The sequence below is a fragment of the Centropristis striata genome, chromosome 12 (assembly GCF_030273125.1).
Source record: "Centropristis striata isolate RG_2023a ecotype Rhode Island chromosome 12, C.striata_1.0, whole genome shotgun sequence".
Lineage (NCBI taxonomy): Eukaryota > Metazoa > Chordata > Actinopteri > Perciformes > Serranidae > Centropristis > Centropristis striata.
The window spans coordinates 22,432,981-22,460,671 of NC_081528.1; the positions used below are offsets into that span (position 1 = coordinate 22,432,981).

Here is a 27,691-nt window from a genome sequence, read left to right on the forward strand (position 1 = left end):
AAACAGAACACACATGCTTGGATGCAAACATACACACAAATGTACACAATCACACGCTCCCTCGGTCACATGTGCACGTGTGTTCATCGTCTCCTAGCTGCCGGTTTTAATGAGATGGAGGACGGGCTCTGCCAGTGCGGGGATGGTGTGACTCTCTGGCTCTGCCCGGCTGGCTCTGACCCAGTCACAAGCTCCAGCAGCTCCAGCCAGCCCACCCAGCCTCCTCCATCGCCAGACCCGGGGAGGAGGGCCCAATCTGGGCTGGAGGGTGGAGCTGGAAACTCTGTCGCCCGCTCTGGGCTCCACTCACTGCGACAGGCTCTGAGCCATGCCCGGCCCCACCACCTGAACAAGACCAAATACTGGCACTGCGGCACGCTCAACAGAGTGTGTGAGTGTGTGTGTTACTTCGGTTAAAATCTGCAGCGATGGCAGTCACAAAAGCTTCTGTGAAAAGTGGATTTATAACTTTATTTTTGTAACCCAATCCTCACCAAAGATCATCACATAATTTGCATCGACAGAAATAACAAAAATGTCCTTCCAACTAAAACTGTTATGGCATCACCATGGCAACACAGGTCTAGATAAACAACTGGAAATAGCTTCTATTTCGAACTGTAGGTATTCTTGTTCAGCAGCACGCTCCTTCTTACCCATCATGCATACCGACGTGATGCATCAGCACAGGTTGAGCATAGACCTGAGACCAGAGGAGCTGAATTAAACATGGCCAGGCCTCATAAATACTGCACGGGGCCGGCACTCTGGGGAGCTTATCCGGGACCATCAGAGCTGGAAGCCCCAGCGCCCAGCAGGAGAAACACAACTACAGCTTGCAGAGTAAATGCTCAGAGAGCGAGCGTGCGCATGCTAGCAAGCATGTAGGCAGTGTCCCTCTCACTGCATGCCTCATGAATAGTAATATCCTGCATGAATGCTCTGTTTGCCTGGTAAGTGTTCTTTGTGTACTGGCAAAAGCGCATGTGTAGGGTGTGTGAAATGGTTTGTATTGCCTGCTCCCTCACTTCAGGGTGCATGCATAATAGCTTTGACACTTGGCAGATTTTTGTATGTGTTGCACCAGGAGATGAGGTACAGAATGCATTTGAGTTGCATACTCTTTTGAATCAGAAACCAAGAGCAATCTTTATTTTGTTCATCTATTGGCTTAGAGTGATGCAGGGGCGCAATAACACCCTGAGCATGATATTCTGCGATGTGGTGTTTGCTCAGTGAACTAAAAAGTGGAGCTTTGGTCCCTTAGACGAATCAATAACAGGTGATACTGTGTGCTAAAAAATATGCTCGTCTCTGTTGAATAGTTCAAAGTTGATGTCTTCTACCTTTCTCCCTGGTCATTATCTGGGACCTTCATGCTAAGTAATACTTCTCTGAGTGACTGCAGTATGAGAAGAGTATTTTATTCTCAGGCAAGAAGAATGCTGGAAATATGAACTCACTGTGTCAATAGTAAAAAAAAAAAGAGAGAAAAAGTTAGGTGGGTGTTAAGAGTCCTGTCACACCATTATATTGTAACATTTCAAAATACCAAGTCTGGTGGTAATTCCAATGGAACCTGCATGATAAGTGGATTTGCTTGCGGAGGCAAAGTATATATGTGTGTAGCTTGAACAAACTGTAGAGTTCAACTATGGAAACTCTGACACTCAAATGTGTACTGTTGACCAATTGGAGGTCTATTAAAACTTTTCGGGGTTATCTTGCCTGTTTCTTTATTCATGTTTAGTGTACTAGTATACAAGTTTATAGAGCAAAATTGCACAAGATGTTTTAATGTTATTGGACTCACACTGGTCTCCACTTCACTGTGTGAGCGTTCTCAAAGTAAGAAATTGTTTACCAATTGCAAACCATTTTGACAGCTGACCTTTGAAGTAATGGAGAGCCGTAGAGCTCACGTTGGAGCTTTCATTTGAGCGGTGTCGCTCCAATTTAATGTTACCCTTCTCTACTGGAGTAACTGCTCCACAAAAGAGGTCTGTTCTGAGACAGGCATCAATAGTAGCGTACACATTCTCTCTTGTATAAACTTTCATACTGTCAGAACCTCACAGTTAGCTGCAAAGCTAGCTTGTGTTTAGCAAGCTAACAAGCTTGGCAGACTACCATTGTATTTATTTCTTATTTTTATTTTTTCAGGTAGGTCAATTGAGAACAAATTCTCATTTACAATGTCGACTTGGCTCTTCAGACTGTACAACTGCTGAGATTTTGAGCCAGACTAGAAGCTGTAAATATGTCACGTTTTAATGTCTTCTCAGAAAGGAACCTCTTAGTTTCCCAATATGTGGTCAATTTATTCAAATAATAAAGCTGATACATTTGTTGCTGGTTGCTTTTTTAGCAATAAAGTCTGCAAAGGTTCTGCAAACTCACTTAATCTAGCAAGAAAGTTGGCAAGTTGGCAAAACTATAGCCAATCGCAAGGTCAGACACTGGCTGTCAGTCATGTGATAGAGTCATGTGACTGTGTTGAACTGTCTGTTAGTAAGGGCAGACATGCAGAAAGCAGTAGGTACATGTTGAGTATAGGCAGTATGAGTCGTGCTATTAGCTGGCCTACACTGGCCTTACAGAGATCTGTACCAAGGTGACTAAGAAGATTGCTTCCTTTGGGTGAGTCTCTATTCCTGAAACCATAACTGTAACAAACTCTATGATTGTCGGAGTGAGTCAACTGTTCATCCTCCTCAGCTCTTATTTTCTCTCCAAGCATTTCTCCGACACCATCACTCTTTGCTCACGGGAATGTTGTTGAAGCAGCATGCCTCTGACCTTTCATTTCTCACTATTGATTACTCAAGACTCATTCCACTGCTGTGCTTACTGGAAGCAGCTCGAGATATTAGCATCAGGTAAACATGTCAACTGGAAAAAAAAAATGGAGAAAAAGAATACTAAAGGGAACATATCTCCTCTGACCTGGTCTCCAGCGGGACGTTACTGTTGAGAACCCAGCTGTCTTGCAGCTGGACCGACTCCGGGGTTGTCGGCCCGTCTCCAGTGCCCGGAGCGGGGGCGTGAATGGGGTTGCGGCCCCCTCTCAGGGTGTTTCTGTTCAGGCTGTTGGCAGACTGATGGGATAAGGTGTGGTGGTTGTGCGGAGGGGGCAGTGGAGGCCGTAGCGTGGTCTGACTGTGGTGGTTGGCAGCCCCTGGAAAGAGACAAACACAGAAAAATTTAAGCGCCACACTTCTTTGTGAAGGAAATCAAAGAGAGTTTGAAATGAAGGGAGGGAAAGATTTAATTCCAAGAGGCTACAAATGTAGGACAGAGATGCTATTTGATATTTAGTGTTTACTTCTCAGTATGCCAAAAAAAGTCAACCTTTTCAGCTAGCAAATAACTTCCAACATTATTCCATTATGTGCTATTTTTGTGTCGGCAATCATTTTGTCAGAGTAGGTGTCATATTTTCCAAATGGTCGATAACTTATTTAGCAAGAAATTCCAGCTAAATAGATATGTGAAACTTGATCATCATGTTTTCACATTTTTCTAGGTTTTTCCCATCCTATTTTTAAGCCAATTCTTCCTCTCTCTCACTTTCACTCTTTCGTTCTTGTTTTCTTTTTCACAACTGAGAGAAAGTGTGTGTGTGTGTGTGTGAGAGAGAGCAGTATTAGAGCACTCCGCACAGCGTGTGCCCTCATCTCTTGCTCTCAGACTTGGGGGAACATGTCAGCTAGAATCCAATACCAGCCCTTCCAACTCTGAGCTAATGGACTGTTGAGTGAGAGAGCTGAAAAACAAAGCCGGATGACTCAGACAAGAACACCCATTCACACATCACCTTTCTATCTCTGTCTCTCTCTCTCTGTGAATCAGTGGGGGGATGTGAGCCTGTCTAGGGCATGTGTGTGTGTATGTGTCTGTGTGTGGGTTTGTACAGAAAAATCAATAAACCACATACTATACAGCATAGGAGAGCTTGACACAGTTCCATCACTTCTTGTGCATTAGCATACTTTTGTTCACACATTGACAGCTGCATGTACTCGAAGCACAGCTGATCAAAAAGAGGTCAAAAATCCTTTCACATGTCAAAATAAATCGTCCACACCTTTACTGTAATGTGGTCTGAATGGAAATGTTGGATTTTTTTGCAAAACACACAGTTATTGATGTTACGATTGGCTTTGAATCCTGGCTTTACAAAACAGTTTGCTTTTTCTTTCATCAATACTACACAGTGCACTTTCATCATTATTTTACACATCTGAGCGGCGAATACATTATGATGATTGTGTTTGTTTGCACATTGCCTTGCTCATGCTGATCAAAAGATTGGAGTAAGTGCACATATGCACACATACGTGTGGGGTGAAAACAACAGCAGCAACTGCTTTGTCAAGCTGCGTGATCACACCTGCCCTCCTACATTTGTCATCTCCTCTTGAATTAGATAAGAAATGAAACAGTGTGTGAGAGGAAGAGAGACGGGTGGATGTATCGCACTCTCCTGTTCGCTTTCTGCTTTAATATTTGTCGGTCAAGAGACAGGCATAAATGAGAATAGAGCACACAGCATCCACCTCCTATAAATAAATCTGGACATGATGAGCTGCAACCACCTGGTCTGAAAAGTGAAGGCAATGTGGAAGTGCCTTAAATTTGTATTCTTCCAAACGGCCAGCAGGGGGCGACTCTGTTGGCAAAAAGAAGTCAGATTGTATAGATGTCAATGAGAAAATGAGCCTTGGAAGCTGAAAATGTAATAAGGACTTTCTACCCTCCAACTCTGACCTGAATAAGCATCTTTCTGCACATTTGCTGGTTGCAAAAAAAGATGGTGATGCCCAAAGTGCCTATTTCAAGGCTTCAAAAGTCCAAAGATGGGTGAAATCATGGTGACTATGTCCATTATTTCTACACAGTCTGGCATAAAGTGTATTAACTTTCCCTCTTTCCTTCCTCATAGTTGGCTGTTTAAAGCATATAGGGGGCAGCGAGTTGCCTCGCTCCTGCTGCAACTGTAATGGCGACCAGTTTGTAAGGTGACCTGATTCCTCCGCGCCGCCACTGGGACGCAGGTGTCACCCGCATGGCCCTGAAGAACAGATGCTCGTGAAAGGAGAGAATAGCGGAAGAGGCGGAAGGAGACGAGAGAAAGATGGAGGGGGCCTGACCCCTGCTTCACAGGAACGACACAAAACATCTGTTTGCACATGCAAAGATGCTCTTGGGAGACACCGGCACGCAAACATGCGTGCACACACTTGCATATGCAAACAAACATGCAGTGACACACCTGCAGGAAAAGTGGAACTCTTGCATCATACATGCAGAGTGTAAATTGATATTAAGGTATGCAGAGAGTTTTATCTCTGGTTCTTTCCTCCTCCTCCGCCGCCTTCTCTTCTTTATGTAGCCTCATTCTTTCTTGAGGATTCTTTCCCTCTCTTTCATCTTGCTTTTATTTGCATTTTGTTTGTGTCCTTTGCTGAGATGTAAAGCACTTTGAGATAAATCTTGTTTGTTAAAAGCACTTTATAAATAAATTTGACTTGACTTCCCCCCTCTGCAATGCCCCTATAAATGTGAAATAGCTCCTACTACACCCTATCTGCATAAGTACTTTTATCTAGCAGTAATGCACACAAGACACACAGAGCCATACAGTGGCAAAAAAAATAAGCTTTGCACGCATGCATGAAGGCATGGACACACAGTCCAAGTGATAACAAAATAAAAGTAGGCACTCCATGCTCACACACTACCCTGCTGTCTCCCATGTTTAAATCTGCGCACAAAAAAATGCACACGTTTCGCCTTTGTTCACTTTCCCGCTATAAATATTGAACAGTTTTTTCATTCAAATTCGGATGAATAATATATGGCACACCTTGTATGGAAGAGGAATACATGGTTTTTTAGCCTTCGTTTTCTATGAACCTTTGAGTGTGTGTGGGTGTGCGCGAGTATCTTCAAGTGTGTGTGTGTGTGTGTATGTGTGTGTGCGTGTGTGTGTGTGTGTGTGTGTGTGTGTGTGAACTCGTAGGCACCCTGCACCAGTGGGAGAGTTCAACCGTCCAGCCACCACATTGTTACACAGGGACAGTCATATCCTGTGCTGTTGCTGAGCATATTTTGTAATAAAGATTTTAACATTTCCCTTCAAAGAAAGAGATGAAATGTTATTATCTATCATACAGCTGCAAATTCTATTAAATGTCTCCAGATAATGTCAGAAAAATGTAAATGCTGAGAAAAGTACTGGTTGTAACTCTATGCATTTACTCTCTTTATAGCCTCCTGGGGCTGCCAGGATTGTCACGTACTGTCAGGTTAGCTGAAGTGAATTGTTACATGATAGAAAGCAATTGTTTCTTTTATTCTGCACTGAATCAATATTTGAAGAATAAAGTGCATAAACGACTCATTACTGATGTTAACTGTTGTTATTGTACAAACACACAGCTGTCCAAAAACATCGCTTTCATTTTTTTATTCTTCACTTCGTAGAAGTTTTAGAAAAAAGAAAAAAGTCTCTCTGGCTATGCTGCAAAATATTTATGATCAGAGACAAATTGCTTTCTTTTTTTCTGCTACAGCACAGCAGAAGTGATGTCAAAGAAATTCATTTTTTACGTTGACTTCAAATCCATAAAAAAATAAACCTTAGAGCTCGGCAGGAGAAACAACAAACAAAATGTGGGGTCCGCCTGAGAAGCGAGGCCGAGTAGGTACAAGGCCGTTTTTTATCCACATAAAAAAGAAAACCGCAGATTATTTTGGCCACAGAAAAAACAAATCTGACCAACCACTGGAACAGAGGGAGTGCATACTAACAAGAGAGCTGCTAAATGGCTCCAATAAATTAAGATAGGGGACTTAGTCAGATGAATTGTCCGGTTGCTGAAGTACAACCTGCAGGTAGGCTAATAGGAACAACCGTTTTTACCAGGAACCCGGTCTGATAAAAGACAAAACATGTGGTGAGGAAATAGAGCAATTAGGGAGCAGCCAAGCAGATCACATTTTATTCCACTTTATCTTTCCCTCCTTTCTTTCCTCTCTCTTTCACTCAGCAGCGTGAGTAAACAGCGATGGTGAAAAGATTCTCTCCGTTTTGTTTTCACAGACACTTTTTTTCTATGTGGAGGCCCTTCTGACTGCTGTTGAAGCCTGACCCACTTTATTCTGTCCAAGGTCCCCTGCGACTGGAGAGTGGGGGACTATAGCTGTAAGCTGGTGGGTTTGGCTGGGGCTAATCCCTGGAAGTTCATTATGCCCGCCAATTCAAAGGAGCCTCATTCAGCAGAGGAGCATTAGCCTGTCTGCTAACCTGCCTTTCCCCCTGTAAAGCACACTGCGCACACACATTGCAGAAGAGGCAGGGGCTCGCCACACCATATTAATCTCACAGTGTGTATGTGTGTGTGTGTGTGTGTGTGTGGCCAGCTGGCAGTGGGAACCAAACCAAGGCAGTTTGTTTTGCAGCCCTGGATGGGCAAACTGTTTATTGACATTTTCTGTGGTTAACGGAGAAAAAGTCGCAGGGCAGGATGTGCATCTATGTGTGTGTGTGTATGTGTGTGCAGGATAGAAATGCCCATTCAGCAGTTAAAAAGGGATCATTGCAGGGCTGAGCTCCCTACCCTCCCTCTGCCCTTCCCACTCCCTCTGTCTCTCCATCTCTTTATTTCACGCCCCATATCTCCACTGCTTCTATCCTTCTTTTTCCCGCGCCACCCTTCATTGTTTTTCATGCACCTTTCTCTCCGAGCTAATTGCTATGCTCGCTGTGTTTTAAGGTGGTATATTCCCATGTGCTGCTGCTGCTTCATATGTCCTCTGCCTGAGAATGTCACATGCTCCTCATTTGTCATTCTTCTCAGAGCTCGGAGCACAATGGAAGGAGAGCTCGAGGTGAAACTAGAAGCATACAAACACCAACACACATGCCGACGAAAAGGGGGCTCCATTTGCACATAGGCTTTATTATACACACATGCAGGCACACTAGCTAAAGTTAAAGACATAAATTTACACATGCAGGCGCACACACACACACACACACACACCGCCTCTGCCTTGGCTAGTCATCTCTGTCTAATTAGGAGGCAATAATCCGCTAGAGAAGAGTCATCAAATTCAGCCAAAAACAAACAGTCTCCATGAGCAGAAATGCACGCGTGCATTTCACCCACACGCACACACACAGATGCATATAACCACACATACACACACACAAATCATCCCACTGTTACGCAAATGTCACCCTTACATAAGCACCATTAGGAAGAATAACATTAGTGCAGAAGGAGGCGACGCATCTTTGCTCTGCCTTTGTTTCTGTAGATTTGTTTCAACAAAGCCATTAAACATTCATTGCCTCAGCAGTGACTTGAGGTGGCTTCCCTGGCAGCAGATAGCTAGCCACTTTAGAGGAGGCTTGAGCTATAAATAGCTTAGCATCCCCCATGCATAATGAATGGCCAGAGACATCGCTAACGCTAGCTCTTTCCAGGAGCGATCTGCTACGCTCCGTTTGGCCGTCTCAGCTCTCCCGGCGTTCCGGGGGAGCGTTCCCAGACAGGTGCTCCGAGCCAGACAGTATTCCCATATAAACACTCGCAGACCCAATTCCCAGCCAATCCTCGGCAACACCGTTCCGTTCCCATTCACCTGTCACGCTTCACTAGGAACACAAGTCATGTCTGTCCACCTGTTAGCTTAGGTAATGGTGGACTACTTTACAGGAACACACACACACACACGCAAAAAGTCACACATACAAACAGCATGCAGCTTCCTGAGGATTATCTCGCTGTGGTCAGTTTCTGCCTGGCTTGGTAAGGCTCATTTCCTGCCCAGCGTCCACTCTCTACAGGACCACACAAAACTCACACAGACAGCCACACACAAGCACATGCATAAACAGTCGCCGGTTATAGGTGTTTTATTTCCGTGCAGCCGTTCCTGTGACTTCCTACATGCCAGGGTGTGTTTATGCAGTGCCAGACTGCCACTCTAAACTCATTTAGGTCGATTTTAATGGACGCCCAAAGCCAAGGACTCTCTCTGCACCCATTAGATCAGCAGTCCTGGCTGGGAAACGTGGCAATTTGCAATTTCATCTCAATGTTGTTCTCCTTCCATCCAAATATCTCTCTTTCACCCTCTAAGCTCTCATCAGCTTACCCCTTCTTTATTCACATCCACCCTTTTTTCCCACTGTCTCTTTGACTCCTCATGTCTCGTGGTTTCTGCCTCCCTTTCAGTCGCTTGCTCCATCTATTTTTACTGCTCTGCTCTTTGGATGTCCCCCCCCCCTCTCTCTTTCTCGCTCCCCTTTTTGATTTTTTCATGCAAGATGTCTCATTAAACAACTTCAAAAGTCAAAGTTTGGCTTTCTCTATCTCTGCTCCCATTTGCCTCTTTGCGCCTCTTTTCCTGCTTCTCTGTTGTTTTTTTTGTGTGTTTTTTTTTCTTTGTCTCTCTTGCTCGCCGTCTCTGTGTGTACATGCTCAGCAGAGACTGAAAAGAAGCCCCAGAACAGAAAGTGTGGGTGTATGTGAACAAGAATGAGAGAAAGAGAGCGTGTGCCTGCGAGCCTCACTCTCCCTCTTTGCCAGTGTCTGCCATTAGGGTGTCAGTGGCAGAGTGAATTTATTTGCTGTGCGGTTACTGGGCTAATGATTGATGTTGCCCCAGCAAACAGTAAACCAATTAGAAGGCTGATGTAACGTCATTTTAAAAGCCTCCTAATCACGTTGCTCTTGAACCTGGGACCCAGGCCTTCCCTAATGAAGATTTATACTGGATCAAAGGAGAGCCTAACGCCATTAACAATAGATTGTATTCCACCAAAAATCACATTAGGACTTCTCTGCCCACCCCTCTTCCCTCCCATCAGGCCTCTGCTAAATATATCTGCTGATTACAAGTGCAGATGCACAGAGGAATGGAGAAACAGGGGAGCGAGCGGGAAAGGGACGGAGAGGCAGGCAGGCAGGCAGACTTGGCCCACAGAAGCTAATTGTTGAGAATAAATGCGTATGCTTATGAACAAACTCATCACAGGAGGAGAAGAATTGTTGTGAGGTGCTGATATAAGCACACAGGGCCTGTAACAGCCAACAAGAGAGTGTCCAATGATGAAAGAGAAAGCTTACAGCCAGAGAAACTAACTAGTTTGTCTTTGCACCACTGATCCTCCTGCCGGCACTTAAAATTCATCATCCCCTTACCTTTCACTTTCCGCTGGATTATTAATGTCATATGGAAAATAAGTACAAACACACCTACTCACTGGCAACCAATCTGCGCTCTGCAGAGTGTAGGGGTTGCTTTCACTTGCATCATTGTTTTCTGGCAACAGTTGACAAAGGTGGGAGGGTTATATTTAAAATGTAATCCATTAAGAGATTACCAATTGTTGGCTCCAAATGCGCTTTTTTGTTACGTGAGCAACAAAAAAAGTCAAGTTTGAGAACAGAAATGTGTTTTCTGATGTTCTTTCATGTTACTTCTTGATTATGCTTCTTCAAAAACAGCTGGAATATTCAGCATAAAAGTTCACTATTTCACACAAGTCTTTAACTCTCTGTGACCCACAGGACTGACAGTGATCCAAGCCAACAAAAGCTGTAGGAGGCTCTGTTTTCAAGCTAGAAGACTTGCTTCATATGAAACTAGAGAATCGAGTATAAAGAATCCATTGATACCAACAATAGCAAAAGGGAAAAATAATGCTCCAATGTTAGCCTAAATTTTAGTGAAAGGGGAAAAGAAGGGGTCATTTGACCTCTGACCTCAAGATATCTGAATTAAATTTAGCTCTATGGGTACCAGTGGTGGAAAGTAATTTACTCAAGTACTGTACTTAAGTACAATTTTGATTGATTTACTTGAGTATTTCCATTTTATGTAACTTAAAAATGCTATTTCACTACATTTTGAGGTTAATATTGTACTTTTCACTCTACTACATTAAGCTGACAGCTTTAGTTACTTTTCAGGTCGAGATTTAACATAAAAAACATGATACATTTAACCACTAATGGGTACCCAAAAGCCTCTCCTTAACAGACATACCCACTTTATGCTAATCCCATGCAGTTTGAGACAGCAACCATGCAGATGTTCTTGTATTATATCGGCAATAAGAGGGTTTCATAGTAGAACAGAAGTGCTCACCATCCAGTAGCCAAAAAATACAATTCTTGCAGAAATCACCAAAGTGATTTCGCGTGTCAAATGTTTTTGATACCAAATTACAGCATAGATTTTTTATGGTGTCCCTTAAGGTCTTGGTGTCTTATTATTATTCATTTGGAAGGATTTATGGATTGTGTGGTCAACAATTGTTATATTTAGGTTATATATAAGCCCTTAGAATGGGCGGGGGTTCATTATAGAGTTTTGACTCGAAAAACTTGACACACAGTGCTACGGCGCTTCCCAAATTAATCTTCAGGTTTTCAGCTTTCAGATGATGTACGACACTTCTATATGAACCGCATCTATATGACCTCAATTTCATTGCATGCTTCATGCAGTGACATCAAAGAAATCTTTAATCTTTAATCTCCCCTTAAAGACCCCTGTCTTTTCCTATAAAAGACAAAAATGGATCTATATTGGTCTCTCTGGCTTAACACACACACACACACACACACACACACACACACACACACACAAATTGTATACTGGGTGATCTAGAAAATATAAATACATTTTATATGTATCTGTAAAGATCCATCAAATGATTTATTTCCCCTCTAATAGAACCATTAATATCCTTAATTAACCATGATCACAATCAATATCTATCTTAAATTTCTTACTGCATATTTTATGATCTCTCACAGTGTAAATAATTGCCTCAGTTCCTTTGGTTTGATTCCCAGTCATGCAAACAAATGCTGACTTTGGAGGAATGCTTAAAAGCAGAAACCAAATGGCTAAAAAACCCCAAGATGTGACATTGAATTAAAGCAGAAAGGATTGCCTGGCATTTTACTGAGCAGCAACTAAATCAGATCAGGAAATGGACACATGATGATGTAGAGCAGCGACCCAGGTGATGGATGACATGTTGATGTAGAAAAAAAATGAATGAAAGGAGAAGAGGGTGGGTGAATGGGGAGCTCGCTCTTACCCGTGGAGGAGGGCTGGGCCCGAAGCAAGTACGAGTCATCCGGATGGGGCTCCAGGTGAGAGTGGGTGGAGTTTTTCTCCAGCAGGGGCACCTGGCATTCCCTGATCGGTGGAGACGGGCCGGGGGAGGGGTGGTGGGGGGCAGACGAGGAGGACGGAAGGGACGGAGGGAGCAGGGAGGAGGAAGAGGTTGGAGGGAGTGGGCGACCTGGAGGATGGAGGGAGAGAAAGAGGGGGGAGAAGGAGGGAGGGGGGGCGCGTTAGACAAAACAGATGGCAATGGCTGACAGTGACACAGGGGCCTGCTCCCAGGCAGGTTTACTGACCAATCTGGATCAGTTTGCTCAGCAAAACCAGAATCACTAAAAAGCTGAATTCTGTGGCTGCAACTTACACTAATTAATGGTTAACCTGTTGATTATTCTATTGATTAATTGTTTCATAAAATGGCAGAAAAAAGTGAAAAATGTGTTGATTTGGCTAAAAACAGCATTAGTACTAGGTACTATTTTACCATTTTAATAAATAAATGTATATATCTTTTATAATTAATAAAATATTAAAATGGGCAATTCAAAAATCTAATCATTGTTGAAGCTCATGTCCATTCACCCAAATTACATATTTTCATAAAAAATAAATAAATTCATCTCACACATCTGGTTGCCATGGAGATGAATTGGAATCAAAGGAACGTCAATGTCAACAGTTTTCTATGAAATAAAAACTAGTTTTGGTGAAAACAGTTGACAGTGTCTTTCAGAGTAACTGGAATGTTTTATTTTTGGAAAAAAAAGATGCTGTTCAATATTTTCTGGTGGGATTTTGTGGGTTCTTTTTTTGGGGAATTTGGGTGAATCGACCCCTTTAAAAATATGGAGAATGGGTTTCTGTAAAAAGTCCTGCTGGAGGTTGTACTCAGCAAAGTTATCCAGTGAACTGGGAAGTAAAGTTGCTTCTCAGAACAGGCCCCCGGTCATAGCAATGTAAAGCAGCTCGGAGAGAAACACAGAAGCTCGCTGAGGCTGCAGAGACTCAATATAGTGATAAAATCACATAGGTCTCCTGGATACATCTACAAATGGATGGATTTTTTCAGCTGGTAACCTTTAAAAATCACTTCTCATGGATACAGATAATATAACTGATATGTGCATATTTTTGTATTGTAAAAAATAAGTTAATAACCTGTAGTTCGTGCACACCTGGGGGTTAGGAAGGTTTAATATTCCACAGCTCTTACCGAAACAAATTGAACTGTCATCACTACTGTTACCACAACAAAAACAAATTACTGTTCTTTTTTATTATTATTATTAAATAAAAAATGTCACAAACATGTTTTATGGAGCCCTTTGCGTGAGAATTCAAATTAAATGATCAGAATCAAACATGCCAATGTATTAAATACAAGAATAAAGAACCAGAAGCTTATGGCTGCTAAATCTGCAGATAAAACACAAAGCAATTCTGCCTTATATTATCAACCAATATTTTATGGACTATAAATTGAGAAGAGTAAATAATAATAATGATTTTCTATCATCGCTGGGTAATTTACTGGCTCGATATATGTATTGTGTATTCCTGGATACATTATTAAGTACACGGTTGCCCATAAAGTTTGAATAGCTTTGTTTTCAGACACAATCCTCTGGTAACTGTGGTTTCATTTTCATTGTGATATGTTTGGAAGAGATGTATTAATAACGTTTTCAGAAGATATACACTGTATCTGTCAAGAATAAATCACATTGTCACAATCATTTCATGGAAAGAGGTAAATATTATTTTATTCTAAATTTATGGGCGACCATGTTTATTATTTCTTCTCAGTCCTGATGACAGAGTTTTGCTCAGTTTAACTCAAGCTCTAACTAATTCTACCTGTAAACATTTTTAACCTAACTGATTTGGGGACCTTCAGTTTTAATTTTTGAATATTTAATAAAAAAACTTTTATCATTTTATTTAATCCAAACTGCCAATATTTTTTCATTATTATTATTATTTTTTTGTGTGGAATATTTGATTTTTTAATTTTTTTTTAATTTAATCCAAACTGCAAATATTTTTTAATCATTATTTTAATTATTATTTTGAAAATTCCATCAAATATTTTATTATTTATTTCATCCAAACTGCCAAGAAAAATATTTTTACATTTTCCTGAATCTCTTTTGCTATTGTATAAATTAAAACAACCATATGCAAGTTTTGCTGAAAGTGTCAATGTCAGTTTAACCTTATTATCTATTTAACTTTGCTAACGTTAGCCACCGTGAGCTACCAGTCTTCCAAGACCAAATAAAGTTGATTAAAGTACCAAATAAATGCTGACGAATTCAACTTTTGGTCTATAAAAGGGAGAGTTTCCTCTTTCAAATTTGACACAGCCTTGATTTCAATCAAACGGTTGGAATGAGATTTTGGTGAGGGCCTACATCTATTGTACGATTGTCCTCTACATGGGGAGACAAAAGAAAGTTAACAGCCAAGTCTTTAAATAGTGTGAGCCATGGGACGCGTGGACACAATCAGGCTGTCCCGTACACCAGAGAGAGAAAAGAGGGATGGAGAGAATTCACTCTACTCTCCAAAGGTTTGGAATCAAGGACAAAGACAAATCTAATAAATTCTATTTAGAGACGGCTCAAAATATAGAATAATTATGTCTGCCATATTTGCAGCTCAATCAATCAACAATATGGTAAGAATGAGGCCACCGAGTCCAGCCAATCCACCGAAGGACTCGGGTTATTACGACTACTAATTATAGTCGACCAAAGCCGCTTTGACACACTGATAATCACTTATTTTCTCCTGATTGCACAATCAAAATGATAGCCTCGGGCGCCAGTGATACAAATACAGCTTTACAAATAAAGGCTTTATTCTCCTCCCTATTGATGCCTTTATCTTCACCTTGCAAAGTTGAAATGTTAGCAGGCGAATTAAAAATAGGCGAGCTTGTCCTGAGTTTTTACAAATTTCAACCACTTTTTTCTTTCACCGGGAAAATAGAGGAGTTACGATTCAAGGCGCTTCATCTTCTTCTTTCGATCCACTTTTCTTTTTCAACAACAGAAAAACAGGCAGGAAGAAGAAGAACAAGAAAAGACCTTGAAGAAAAAGACTAGAACATTCATCATCCTACTATTTCTTTTTCTTCTTTTCTTGCTGACAGTTCTGCAGAATACAGATGTGCTGTGATTGTAATTTGACAGCATTCACCTTCCCATCACAGAGTATTGATAGAAATCAGAATGTGTAAAGGCCATGACAGATGAGGAGCTTTTTTTAGGTGCAATATTGCTTGCATCAGGGAAACTGTACCTGAGTGAGGAAGGAGGAGGAGGCGGGAGGATTAACGCAAGGATCATTTAAGAAACAAAGTGGTTGGACATAGTTGTTGGCTAGCTCGGCCATCTATGCTGCTTCAAAATGATGCACATTAATCAAGAAAAACACACATTGGAGTCCAGCTGCCACTGTGGCTTTATAGAGATGTATTTGATAGAAACTGAGGCAGAGTGATGTCTCTGTCCTGCTGTCCAAACTGCTCCAGCTTAGAGCTTTGCGTCATGGAAACCAGAGCTAGGATCGATCCACAGCCCCACGTTAACTACACCCCAGAGAGATGCCAGCCTTGTCTTCTGTTTAGGTATGTGTGTGTGTGTGTGTGTGTGTGTGTGTGTCCAGTCAATCTCATCAGCGCAAACAGAGAAAAATGGATAAACAATGGCAAAGCAAACACTGTGTCCGACAGGAGGGAAAAGGAGAGAGGAGGCGGGGAGGGATGGCGAGAGACGGATGGAGAGAGACGAGGAGGAAAGGGGGGGCAACGAGGTCGAGGGAGGGTAACCAGGGGAATGGAGGGTGAAAGAGAGAGAAATGAATGGAGGGAGCAGAGGACGGAGAAAACAGGACAGTCCAGAAGATATGAGCTGACAAAACTTATTGGCAATAAAAAAAAAAAACGGGGAAGAAAGCAATAGAGGAGGGTAATTAGGAGGGGAGGAGGCAATAAGAGGGGACTGAGCGGTGGAAGATGGAGGGCAGGAAGAAAAGTAATGAAGAGGTAAAGAGGGAATAAGCCACGGACACATGCAAGAAATAAAAAATAAAAGGAAGAGGGGAAAGCGATTGATCTAATCGGTCAATTCCTTCAATTGATTGCGAGTATGGATCCAGCTATTTGCATATTTCACCTATAATGAGGCTATTGGTGACAACAGGCAATGTCTGCATATGTGTGTGTGTGTGTGTGTGTGTGTGTGTGGCTGCACACCTTTAAATTGTTTTCATTGTACACAACTATGTGTCTGCGAGCTTGTGCGCATGAGGTTATGCCAGCCAGTGTGGTTATTAATATTTTAAATCACTTTAATTACAAAAAAGGAAAAATTGCACTAGTTGGCCAAAAGCAATTAAGGGAACTTTAATCTCCTTAGCAATTATGCTGTGGGGCATCCTTAACTCAGTCATTTCTGCCCGCTACATTTCGAGAAAGGTCAGTGGAAATTGCTTTGTGTTATTAGAACAAAGACTTAGCAATGAGCTCACGTGGGTTTCTCTTGACGATTTTGTGTCGATGCCATCCTTCAGCCGCCTCCCCGGCCATCTGTATACATCTCTCAATCCATCTCTCCCTGCGCCCGTCTCTCACTCCCTTGAATCTAAGGTTCCCGCGCAAGTGTTGATTAGTGTGAAAAATAAGTGTATCATGGGGGGAAAAAAGTAGGCTTCTAAAGACTGTGGCTCCGTATTACAGGCATTAGTGGCATCCCTTGATGATTTCATTACAATGTAAAAAGAAACATCATTAGCTTGTGCGAGCACCAGGCTTTGACTTGCTCGTATGACTCATATAAGTACGCCTGTTGCTCTGCTACTGTACGTCTCTATTGAATCAGCTCAGTACAAGCTTTGTATAATCTATTATTTCCTCCACCGAGCCATTCTTTACTGTGCCACCGCATTATACATCAGACGTAAATCTTCTTGTTGACTGTTCAATGACTTCTGTCCTCGTCCTTGTCTCTATTTCTATCCGTCCCTCTGTCCCTCCCCCCCGTCCTACCGCCTCGCTCCGTCCATCCGTCCACCCATCTGGCTGAGGTGAGGAGTGGTAGGCCGAGGAGAGTGGAGTGGAGCGAGGGATGGAGCGACAGCTGGAGCCCAGTCAGACAAGGAGAGACAAATTACCCCTCTAACGAGAGCCATTCATCATCTCTTCATCTCTCCCTTCTTTCATCCCTCTCTTCCCACCTACACCCCCCCCCACACACACACACACACCTCTACCTCTACGTGAGTTACACCTGGATGGCAAAGACCCGATCTACCGCGCAACTTTTACAGTCATTTAGTCGCTACTCATGTGGCTCATGCTGCTAAGTCAATCAGCACGCACTTCTGTTAGGAAAAATAACGAAGAGGGGAGAAAGAGAGAGAGAGAGAGAGAGAGAGGGAGGGAGAGATGGGTGGGGGGGGGGCAACAAGATAAGGCAGACGTGGAATGATTGAATGAGCGGTGCGCAGGGAAAAAGAGGGAGGAAAAAGAAACGACACACCCATGCTGGCACATGCAGAGACTCATTACCATGGCTGCTGTCAGCACAGATGTTGGACTGAGGGGGAGCTGTCAGTCAGTGTGTGCGTGTGGAAGTATATGAGTGTGTGTGTGTATGTGTGATAGTGTCTGACAGTGATCTGAGGGCTATTTAGTGATGACAGCTGCTGACACAATGGGCCCTTTTCTCTATTTATCTATACAGTGCAGTCTGTCTCCTCAATCTCATCTCTCTTCCTGTTCCCCCCGCTTCGTTTTTTTTTTTTTGTCAAACCCTCGCCTCCTCTTTCCTCTTATTCATTCCTTTTTAATATTTCATATATAGCGCAACGGTGGCAACATGCACACCTGTTGTTGTCTGTATGAGCAAGCAACAAATGGATGCAGCAGCCTATCCAGGAATGGTCTGACTCCATCCCGCTTCATACCTTGAATGCAATTTTTCTTTCCATTTCTTTTTCCCATGCAGAAAAATGAGTGATAAAGACGGAACGGCAGAGATGAGAGGATGATTCAACAGACTTGTTTTAATTAGTAAAGTTGAGCTTTCGCAGCCTAAAGAGAAGATTGTATCACTGGCTCTGTCTTTGATGTGTAACAGAGTGTCTGGGTTCTTCTCTGGCCTACAGCTCTCCTCGGCTCGTGCTCCGTTCCCTCCCTCTTTCATCACGCCTGCATCACTCCATCACTCCACATGTATGGGAGGCCTCTTACCATACAAACAGGCAGGTCCCCCACACACACTCAGCCTGCAGCTGAGACTGGAGACGCCTTCCGGCTGGGAAGAAGGTGCTATCCACACTCGCAGCATAATTTCGTGATTTTCTTTCTGCATTAAATTACATTTCGGGAACTTACAGATTTTTACTGTGATTTTTACATCCGTTAAGAATAATTTTCACCTAAACGATCTGTTTCAAAGCATCTAAAAGTTTTCTGAAGAGAGAAAATGCATGTTTTGTCTGGTCTGATCTTACCCTGCTACAAACTTTGATATTTGCCCAAAATTTGTTTTAGTGTCACTCCTTGTCAAATAAGACACAGATTTTTATCTACATTTTATATTTTTTTTTAGATCCTGATTGTCAAATGGGCATAATTAGCCTCATATCTTGTTCAATTGAGACTTCAACATGAAAAGGACTTGAATATTTACACACAACATGCCCACATATGGACCCCTTTTCACACACATTTTAATGGTCCGAGGAAGAAATCCACATTTCCATTTTGGCACCTCAACAAGGAAACAAATTGCAACCTTGGATTGTTATACTTATTATATCTTGGATTGCGTTTATGTTGGAGTGTATGCTGTGAAATGTGCTATATTTTTTAGCGGTATATCAATAAATCGGTCTGCCAATTAACTGGCCGTGCGCTGACGAGGACCATTATTATGTTTATTGTAGTATTTCACTGAGCCAACACCAGAGAAGGCCTCTACACTAACATTATCTATTTATCTTTTATTCATGTAAATTGAACAAATGTCTGTTCTCTCTCACAAACAAGGAGATTCTGTTCTCAGCTGATAAATGCTGTTATTAAGTGCACTAAAACTGTATTTATTAATTTATTCATTTTTTAGAAAGTTTGTTTATTTCGATTACCTGTGGACATTAACAGTATTAAGGTAATACATTTTTAATTTAAATTAAATGCACTGCAGACAAGAATATAAATGTATAGGCAGAACAGAAACAATGCAGAGTTAAATTAAGTTAAGCAATTTGTTTCTCATTCATTAATATTTTTAAATTGTTTTATTTTATCAGATGCAAACGTGACGTCAGCATCAAATAATTACTTTTGCCGGCCCTGCTCTCTAACAGTTTTTGTGCATTGTACCTGGCAAATAACAAAACTTATCTTTTCATCTCAAGTAGCACACATTAAAGTTTAAACAAAATCAAAAATGTTACCTGACTTATAAAGATGGAAAATTGCACTCAGCTCAAGGGGATGTGTACAATAGGATTCTCAGAAACTGAATTCTTTGAAAGGGAAAAAGAAATATATGTGCGGAGTAAAGAGAAGAAAAGATGAAGGCAGCACACCTCAAAGACCTTCCATCTTTTCAATCATGAAAAAAACCTTGCCCCTGCTGAAGGTAGCAATCAATGACGTCGAGGCCATTCAAAAGTAAAGGGCTGTGATGATTAATCACCTCTTAAGAAGATCCTTTGACCCTCGTATCATGTAAAGTGCATCGGAATAATAGGGACCAGATGTATGGTAATATCAACAGAACTTTGTAAAGAAAGAAAAAGGTGATGATGGATTCATTGACGGTCCTTTGAGTGTCATCCAGGGGAACATTCACAAGGACATGATTGTTCTACAAAAACTCATTTGAGAGTTGTGGCATTGTACATTCAATGGGAGATAGTACGTTACATGGCACGGCAATGAAAGAAAACTGCGGCATGAATTCGAACGGATCATCTCCAGACTTAACCTAACATCTGGTTTAGAAGGTTGTTCCCCACTCAAGTTGCTGTTTTTGAGAGGAGAGATGAGGACAGACATAGGCTGACGCCGAACAATACGCTCAACCTTTGCACAAACGCAACACAGCATCTATCTCCGTCTGCTAATTGAAACAAGCCTCCCTGTTGCTGGGAAGTGCACATGTGTGTGTGTGTGGCTCTATATAGCATTAGGATGCTGCAGCGCACTTGTGCTGTCCATTGTCAGAGATGTCCACTGCGTAACTTGGGGCAACCATGGAGTCTACATTACCATATAAATTACATCCATGTTGTTGCTGCGGCTGTGGATTGATGGTATTGTTATGGATTCTACGCATTGGACCCTCATTGAAAACAATCAAAATAAATAGCCTCCTCCTCCCACATAAATGCACACACACGCACGGATGGAAGGAGAGGAGGGCACATACGCTCGCTCATAACTGCACACGCAAGCACCCTTAACCCCAGGTGCAGGGAGAGGCCCATGCTCTCAGCCTTCCATTACCTTTGAACATGCTCTGCCACAGCTGGAAATAGCACATCTGCAATGTGGGGAAGTACCCGTCTATGTGTGTGAGTCATGTGCTTTAACAATACATTTTGCTGCTGCTGCTGCCTGATGCTTTTTTGTAAATCAATTTCATGTCAGGAAAAAAAAAAGGCATTTTAAACTTAAGGGCACAAACACAAAATATAAATCAGCGGCAAAAATAATAAGAGATTTAAAATACAATAATGGAGCAACAAGGACCATACAAAATGAAGTCATTTCGTGCCGCAGAATAGATGCTGAAGCTTTAAAAAAAAAAAGGCAGCCAATTATTTCCAAATTTGTTATTCAAATGATAAAATACAGTGACAGCAGCTGCACAAAACCTCTTAATAAATCTAAGGGTGAGGCTAAAGCAATTTTTCACCATAAATTCTAGTGTTTCACATAGTTGTGTGTCAATTTTATGATACCAGCAAGGCCACTTCCATATTTTTGAGAGTTGAGAGCGAAATATGGACGAGCTCTTTGATGACTGGAGATAGCACTTGGTCTTGGCACTTAGTGGAGACACTAAGAAAACAACAGAAACCTGCTCGCAGCTTTCTTGGAAAGACCCTCTTAGATTTATATTGTATCTGGAAGAGCAATATCTGTGTGTTTGTTATCTCGACTGGAGAAAGCTTTTAGATGTTGCAGTGCAGAAATTGTCAGGGTGAAAATGCTGGGAAGAGCTTTTCCTCCAATCTGCCATGCCACTGAATCATTCGCAGAAAAAAAGTTTTGTGACATGGGAACAAATGTGAACATGATGATACAGATGACGTGTTGTTTGCATGATTAAGGCGAGGAGTGCCAGGAGAGCACGAGGTCCTTCAGCATAAATTTGATTCCACATTTGCACCTACTTGTCATACAAATAAGTGAGTTTAATATGTAATATGGAGTTGTGTTACATTACCCAAAAATGTTTTAAACAATTTTCAAACCACCAGAGATGTGTCATTTTTATCAAGGACATTCTCAGTGTGTGGTTGCCTGCCAGAAATTAAAAATGTCATGAATTTACTTTTATCCGGTTTTAAACCACTTTCTTTACTAGATTTTGGTTATTTTTAACTATATATCTCAACCAGGTGATGGATTTTAATAATTGGATATTGAGTTATCAGTAAAACAAGCTGAGAAATGGCTTCAGCGTGTCCAACTGCATCTGAGAAACACTGATTTTTAACATGAAACTGCTTTATGCAGTGGTTTTATGGGTTCAAATGAACAGATCAATTTGTTTTGGAGAAGAGGAGACCTCTGTGGCTTCTGGTAAAAACCTCCGTAGCGTCTGGATCTTAAGTTATCAGACAAACAGGCTGAGCTGATCTTAGCAGGAGCTCTGCTAGCAGCCCCTCTGCTCTGTTCCAAACTGCATCGGAAAAACACAGTATTATTTCATTGTTTTCACCAGCTTAAATCACCTAGTGTGGATGGTCTTATTCCTGGTAAAAACTTTCTGAATGCATAGTTTGAAGGAAATCTACTGCAATTGCACCATTCTTTGTTATGTTTTGATGGAGAGACCCCTAGTGGTAAACAATAAGTGGTAGACTTATTGATTTATACGTTTTTTATTTATTTATTCACGTTTAAGTAATTCAAGTTGACGAGAAAGATTAAGGCGGGACAGCCCTATTGTTCTGTAAGTAAGGATATGGAAAGGAGCTCGGCCAGAAATAAAAAATCATGTAGAAAACATCTTCAATAATTAGCACTTAATTGTGAGTCACGGAGGCTTAAATACATTTCTACACCTACTCACAACACCCTTAATTTCCACTCTGATGGTTCAGCGACTGCCTGGTCATGTATTCTACACACATGGGGGGTGGAAAGTGCTTTTATTTTTTGACTTGCAAAGCAGACAAACTGTATTAGCATTTTAAGACAGAGATCATTTCAGGAAATTTTGGGAGACGAGACTCACGCAAAAGCAAAACTACTGTACATTACCCACAATCAACCGACGTCTCCAAAAACGGCAGTCATCAAGAATCCAATGCATACGGAATAACGAAAAGAGGCATAAAACCATGTGCAGCCACACATCAGAATACAGAAATGTACCAACATACAGCGGATGCACACGCTTGCACACATGCACAGGTGCCTGTACACAGATAACTATTCAACATAGCGGCACTCCGCTGAAACAACCGGTAATTGCCGCGGTTGCTATGACAATCTAGTTCCGCAAAAAGCACAAAAAAAACCAGAAAAACAAAGAGGAAAAAAAAATAAAGAAAATAATTTGTAAGGGAGAATAAAAAGGGAGGAAGAGCCCCCGGGAAAAAGAGGGGAGGGGGATGGTAAGCGATCCGGATTTGTTTGGTTCTCGGATGTGCCGGTTTGTGACCTTGTGCAGTCAGAGATAGCATGTTGTATTGTAATCTCATGAATAAACGTGATTTCAGTGAAGCCTTTTTTTGTGTGTGATGTTAGATTATGTGAAGCATGTGTGTGTGAGACAGTGAGCCTGTGAGGCTGAGTCAGCAGTGTCTCCTTTGACGATTAGCACATACACGCACACGCACGCACACACACACACACACACACACACACACACACACACGCACATGCACACGTATGAGCCAGTGGATAATGACTGTACTGCGGCCTGTTGCTGAGAGAAACCTCTCCTCTCTTTGATGTTCTACTGCCTCTATTTATAGCAACAGCAGCAAAAAAAAAAAAAAAAAAAAAAAAGGATGGAGAGCTGGAAAACACAGAACACAGCCACATTGTATTCCCTCTAACTAGCTTACTGTTGAGCATCACTCTCTCTCAAGGTGAACAGGCTGGAGTCTCCACACTCTGGGCCAAATTTACTGAGCCTTTTGCGGCCAGCTCTGACACATTCTGTGCCTCAGAGGTGTGTGTGTTATTCATCAAAGAGACACAGCAGCGTGAAGCTGCAGTTTTGCTGTCACAACTTGTGTGCTTCTTGCTTTTGTGCACATAGATTTGAAGCAGACGTGCACAAACAGTAAACACAACAAGGCGACATACAGAAACTCTGTTTTTTATTCTCCTGGATTTTTACAAAGGTTCTTTCAGATTGCAAAGGCCATTGTTACGGGGATAATTCTCGCCTTTAAATAAAAGTCATTGTGACAAAGAGAAGAAAAAAGTTATTCAACCTGTTTTATATAGCTTCAGTGACAACAGAGGGAGTGTGAAGGACAGCTGCAGTGAGTTTGTTTAAGGACAAAAACAGGAGAGATGTAGTGAGTTACAAATGAATACAACATGTGACTCTGCTCTTGCACCAAAGATGGGGCAGGGTTTGATCATTAAAAATGAACTATAAAGACTTCTTTTTGTTGAGGCGTCCACATAATGCTGGGTCTTTCTTTCATGCAACTTTTAAATACTGTTTTTTTCCTTAGAAGCTGGCTTAATTATCGCCTTACTTTTACAAACCTTTTAATAAATAGGTCATTATTACAATTTTATCATAATAGACGTCCAATTTATTCTCCCAGTTAGAGTTTAATTGTGGGCTTAGTTAATGGAATTGACATTTTGCATATTAAAAAATTCAAGTTTTTGGATCTCAGACTAAATCCTGCTGCTGAACTGTACCTTTTGAGCTCTTCATCATGCTTAGGAGGCTGTCCCAAACACTGATTGCATTATTAGCTACTGCCTCAGTAAATCAGATGTTAATTACTTGCAGATTGCGAGCTCAAACAGAATGAAAGGTGTAGCGCAAACTTCCGCAGCGCACTTTCACGGGTGTAACATAAATCTGGCCAAGTATCTCCCAGCCTCCCTCCCCGTGAGGGTGTGTTTGTGTTTGTGAGTGTGCAGAGAGGAGAGTGGAGAGAAGCGATTGGAGATTACCATGCATGTCTCGGCTCTTTGAAGTAGCTGCTGCATTGGTCATGGATGGCTGAGTGGATGTGTGTATGTGTATGTGTGTGTGTGTGTGTGTGATGGGAATAGGGTGAGTCACAAACCTCTGAGGCCCACTTCAGCAGAATAGGTGTCTGATGGAGTTTATGTGTTCACCGAACATACAGAAAAACTCTGCGTCCCCATATACTGCATGTACAAGACTATCTGTGTCTATGGATGCTGAACCAAAGCGGAAGTATGAATGAGAACCCACTGGCCTCAATCTGCAAAATGTCACCTGAAGAGACACATACGCATCAGGAAATGCACGATGACAAAAAGCAAATAAAAAGAGACTCAAAATGACTATAAAGAGACAAAAGATGATTGTGAGGGACACAAAACGGCTACAAAAAGACACAGATAACTACAATGAGACAAAAAACAACTACAAAGAGACACAAAACAACTACAAAGAGACACAAAAAACTACAAAGAGACAAAAGACAACTACAAAGATACACAAAATCACTATAAAGAGACAAAAAACAACTACAAATAGACACGTAACAACTAAAAAGAGACTCAAAAGGACTAGAAAGAGACAAGTTAATGATTAAGAGGGACAAAAAACGGCTACAAAAAGACAGATAACTACAAAAAGACAAAATTACAACTGAAAGATACAAAATTAACATAAAGAGACACAAAAAACTACAAAAACATGCAAAGTCACTACAAAAAGGGTATATAGACAAAGAAACACTACAAAAAGAACTACAAAGTGATACAAAATGACCACAAAGAGACACAAAGCCACAGAAAGATGTGCAAAGACTACAAAGATACACAAAATAACAATAAAAAGAGGCTCAATAGATAAAATATGTAAATAATAAAGGATTCCTTGCTTCTATAAAAGAGAGGTAGTGGCTTTTAGTCTGTCTATCTATCCATATGTATATCCATCTATTTTTTTCTGCAAGGACACGCAATCGTCACACAGCCTTACAATTAGCACAGCTTGCATCAGCTGACATCAGCTGACTCAGAGGAATATGGAAGTCCCCATGATGATGGACTTCACATGCAGCCGTGCATCTAGGTGTATGCCTGAGTGTGTATTTCGGAGCGCTTGTTTGTGCGCCCATTCTGCACAAACACTCTCTCGCAAACGTGATGCAACTCTCCAAGGCACGACCTGCAAAACCCATTCAGCTAATAAACAGTTGTGCCCAGCCAAGCAGATGCAAAAGGCTTTACTAGACACTGGAGGAGAGAGACAGCCCAGTCAAATGTTCAACATTAGGCTATTAGTCTCACCCCCTCACTATGAAGTACAGACCTCGGAGACAAATAATAAATGCTAATCTTTGTAGGACGAAGCCAAGTCAGTCAGTTTAAGCTGAGAGCGTCGAATGAGATTTTTAATTACTGCATGACCTGGGGTATATTAGCGCATATTAATGAGGATCATTAACCTAGAGGTAACTAAGACCCCTCCTCCTTAACTACAACTGATAGCACCTCTGCTGTCTGACACCAAACTATCAGTGTGTGGATGTGTGTTTTTAACAAAAAGCTTTACAGACGGCTTTTTCCATTGTTTGTAATAAAGTGCACATCCTTGGCAAAAAAGTAAATACTGGGAGTCAATCTCCTCTTACAGCTGGGGATTATTCAGCTGAAAGCTTGAACTCTAGGTCAAAAAAGGGCCCAGTGCTGAATACAGAACCTTAGCTTGTAACTTTAATGTTTTTGTTCCCATTTGTTGCAGATGAAGGGTGGCAGGGGCAGACACTATAGAAGAAAATATGTTCCTGTAGTTCTTCTTTTATGTGGATGACAAAAAAAAATCATTTTCAATGGGCAGCAAGTAGGTACAGCAAGGCGCAGAATGAAAGATGAGAAGAGGGAAAGAACCATTTCAGTTGACATATGCAAAGGTCAAGGTAATTTCAATGGATAAAGAAGAGGACAAATAGGAAAAAAAGGAGAAAGTTTTTCTCTTCCACTACAAGAGGTTGAGGTGGGGCAGATGAGGGCCCATTTTCCACCTCCTGCGGTGTAAATGCCAGCGACAATGCTGACGTCATCCACTCATCGTTTCTGTTACGCCAACCCTTCCAATCCTTTCCTTCAACCTTGTGTGTCAGCTTCGGTGTAGTAGTGCCATTAGTCTGCAGTCTCAGTGGTATAGAACAAGAAGCTTTTATCTCAGAAGAGGGCGGACCAAGCCGTATTTGGCTTGTAACATTTGCTAAGCACACGTACACACTCTCAAACTCACGCACAGATGACTGTGTAAAGATACACACACTCCTTATCTCATACTCTGTCCATTTTTCTCCACTCTCCTGTCTCAGCAGTTTATCCTTTCATCTTTACATAACTGTGAGTCCCTCAGTGACCTGCTCTAAAACTAGTTGTTCCACAGTGCACACACGCAACACGGCTAAGCCGCAGTGCAGGGGACCCCTCCACCTGGGCCTCGGTATCCCGCTCCGACTGGCTTCGTATCCCCCTTTGACTTTTTATCATATCTCTGCTGATGTCAATACACCGACTGGAATAAAAATATCAATAAGATAATGAGCACAAAGCCAGTGTGAGGGGAGTCACTTACCCGCACAGGGCTTCTATGTGAATATAGGGCAACATAGCCGAGGGAAAAGGCCTCCTTTGTGCAGAAAAAAGAATGAAGGCGGTGTTGTTGAGTTCTGGGTGGTTACATGCACAATAGCGGCAATCACTTGAGCAGTGTGCTGTGCTGTCTGGTGCTGGTATGGAATAATGGGGCATAGTACTGCTCACTGGTAGACATTTACATTATATCATCTAATGGTAAGTGTGGTATGGCTGAATGCACCATATACTGTTTGAATTTAAACAATGGCAAATGGGGCTTTGGTACATTTTATGTAAATTGTCTGTCTGAGCGTGTGCGCCAGCCTCTGTGTGTGTGTGTGTGTGTGTGTGTGTGTGTGTGTGTGCCTTCCTTCAGTACACTGCGCATTAATTGCCATTCCCAGTGGTCGTCAAGCAAGCGCAGGACTCCTATGGGCATCTGCACCTTCATTAGACTCTACTGATCATCACGCTGCAGCACCAAGAGAGGCCCTGTTC

General features: G+C 41.8%; 1 protein-coding gene across 1 annotated transcript in view; it reads right to left on the bottom strand.

The window, feature by feature from the left end:
- tenm2a (teneurin transmembrane protein 2a) overlaps positions 1-27,691 on the bottom strand; it is a 251,764-nt gene that overhangs the window by 66,648 nt on the left and 157,425 nt on the right. The window contains exons 5-6 of the mRNA XM_059345574.1: positions 12,134-12,340; positions 2,947-3,178 (exon numbers count right to left, since the gene is read on the bottom strand). Coding sequence (XP_059201557.1) covers positions 2,947-3,178; positions 12,134-12,340 — 439 coding nt within the window. The remainder of the gene's footprint in view (positions 1-2,946; positions 3,179-12,133; positions 12,341-27,691) is intronic.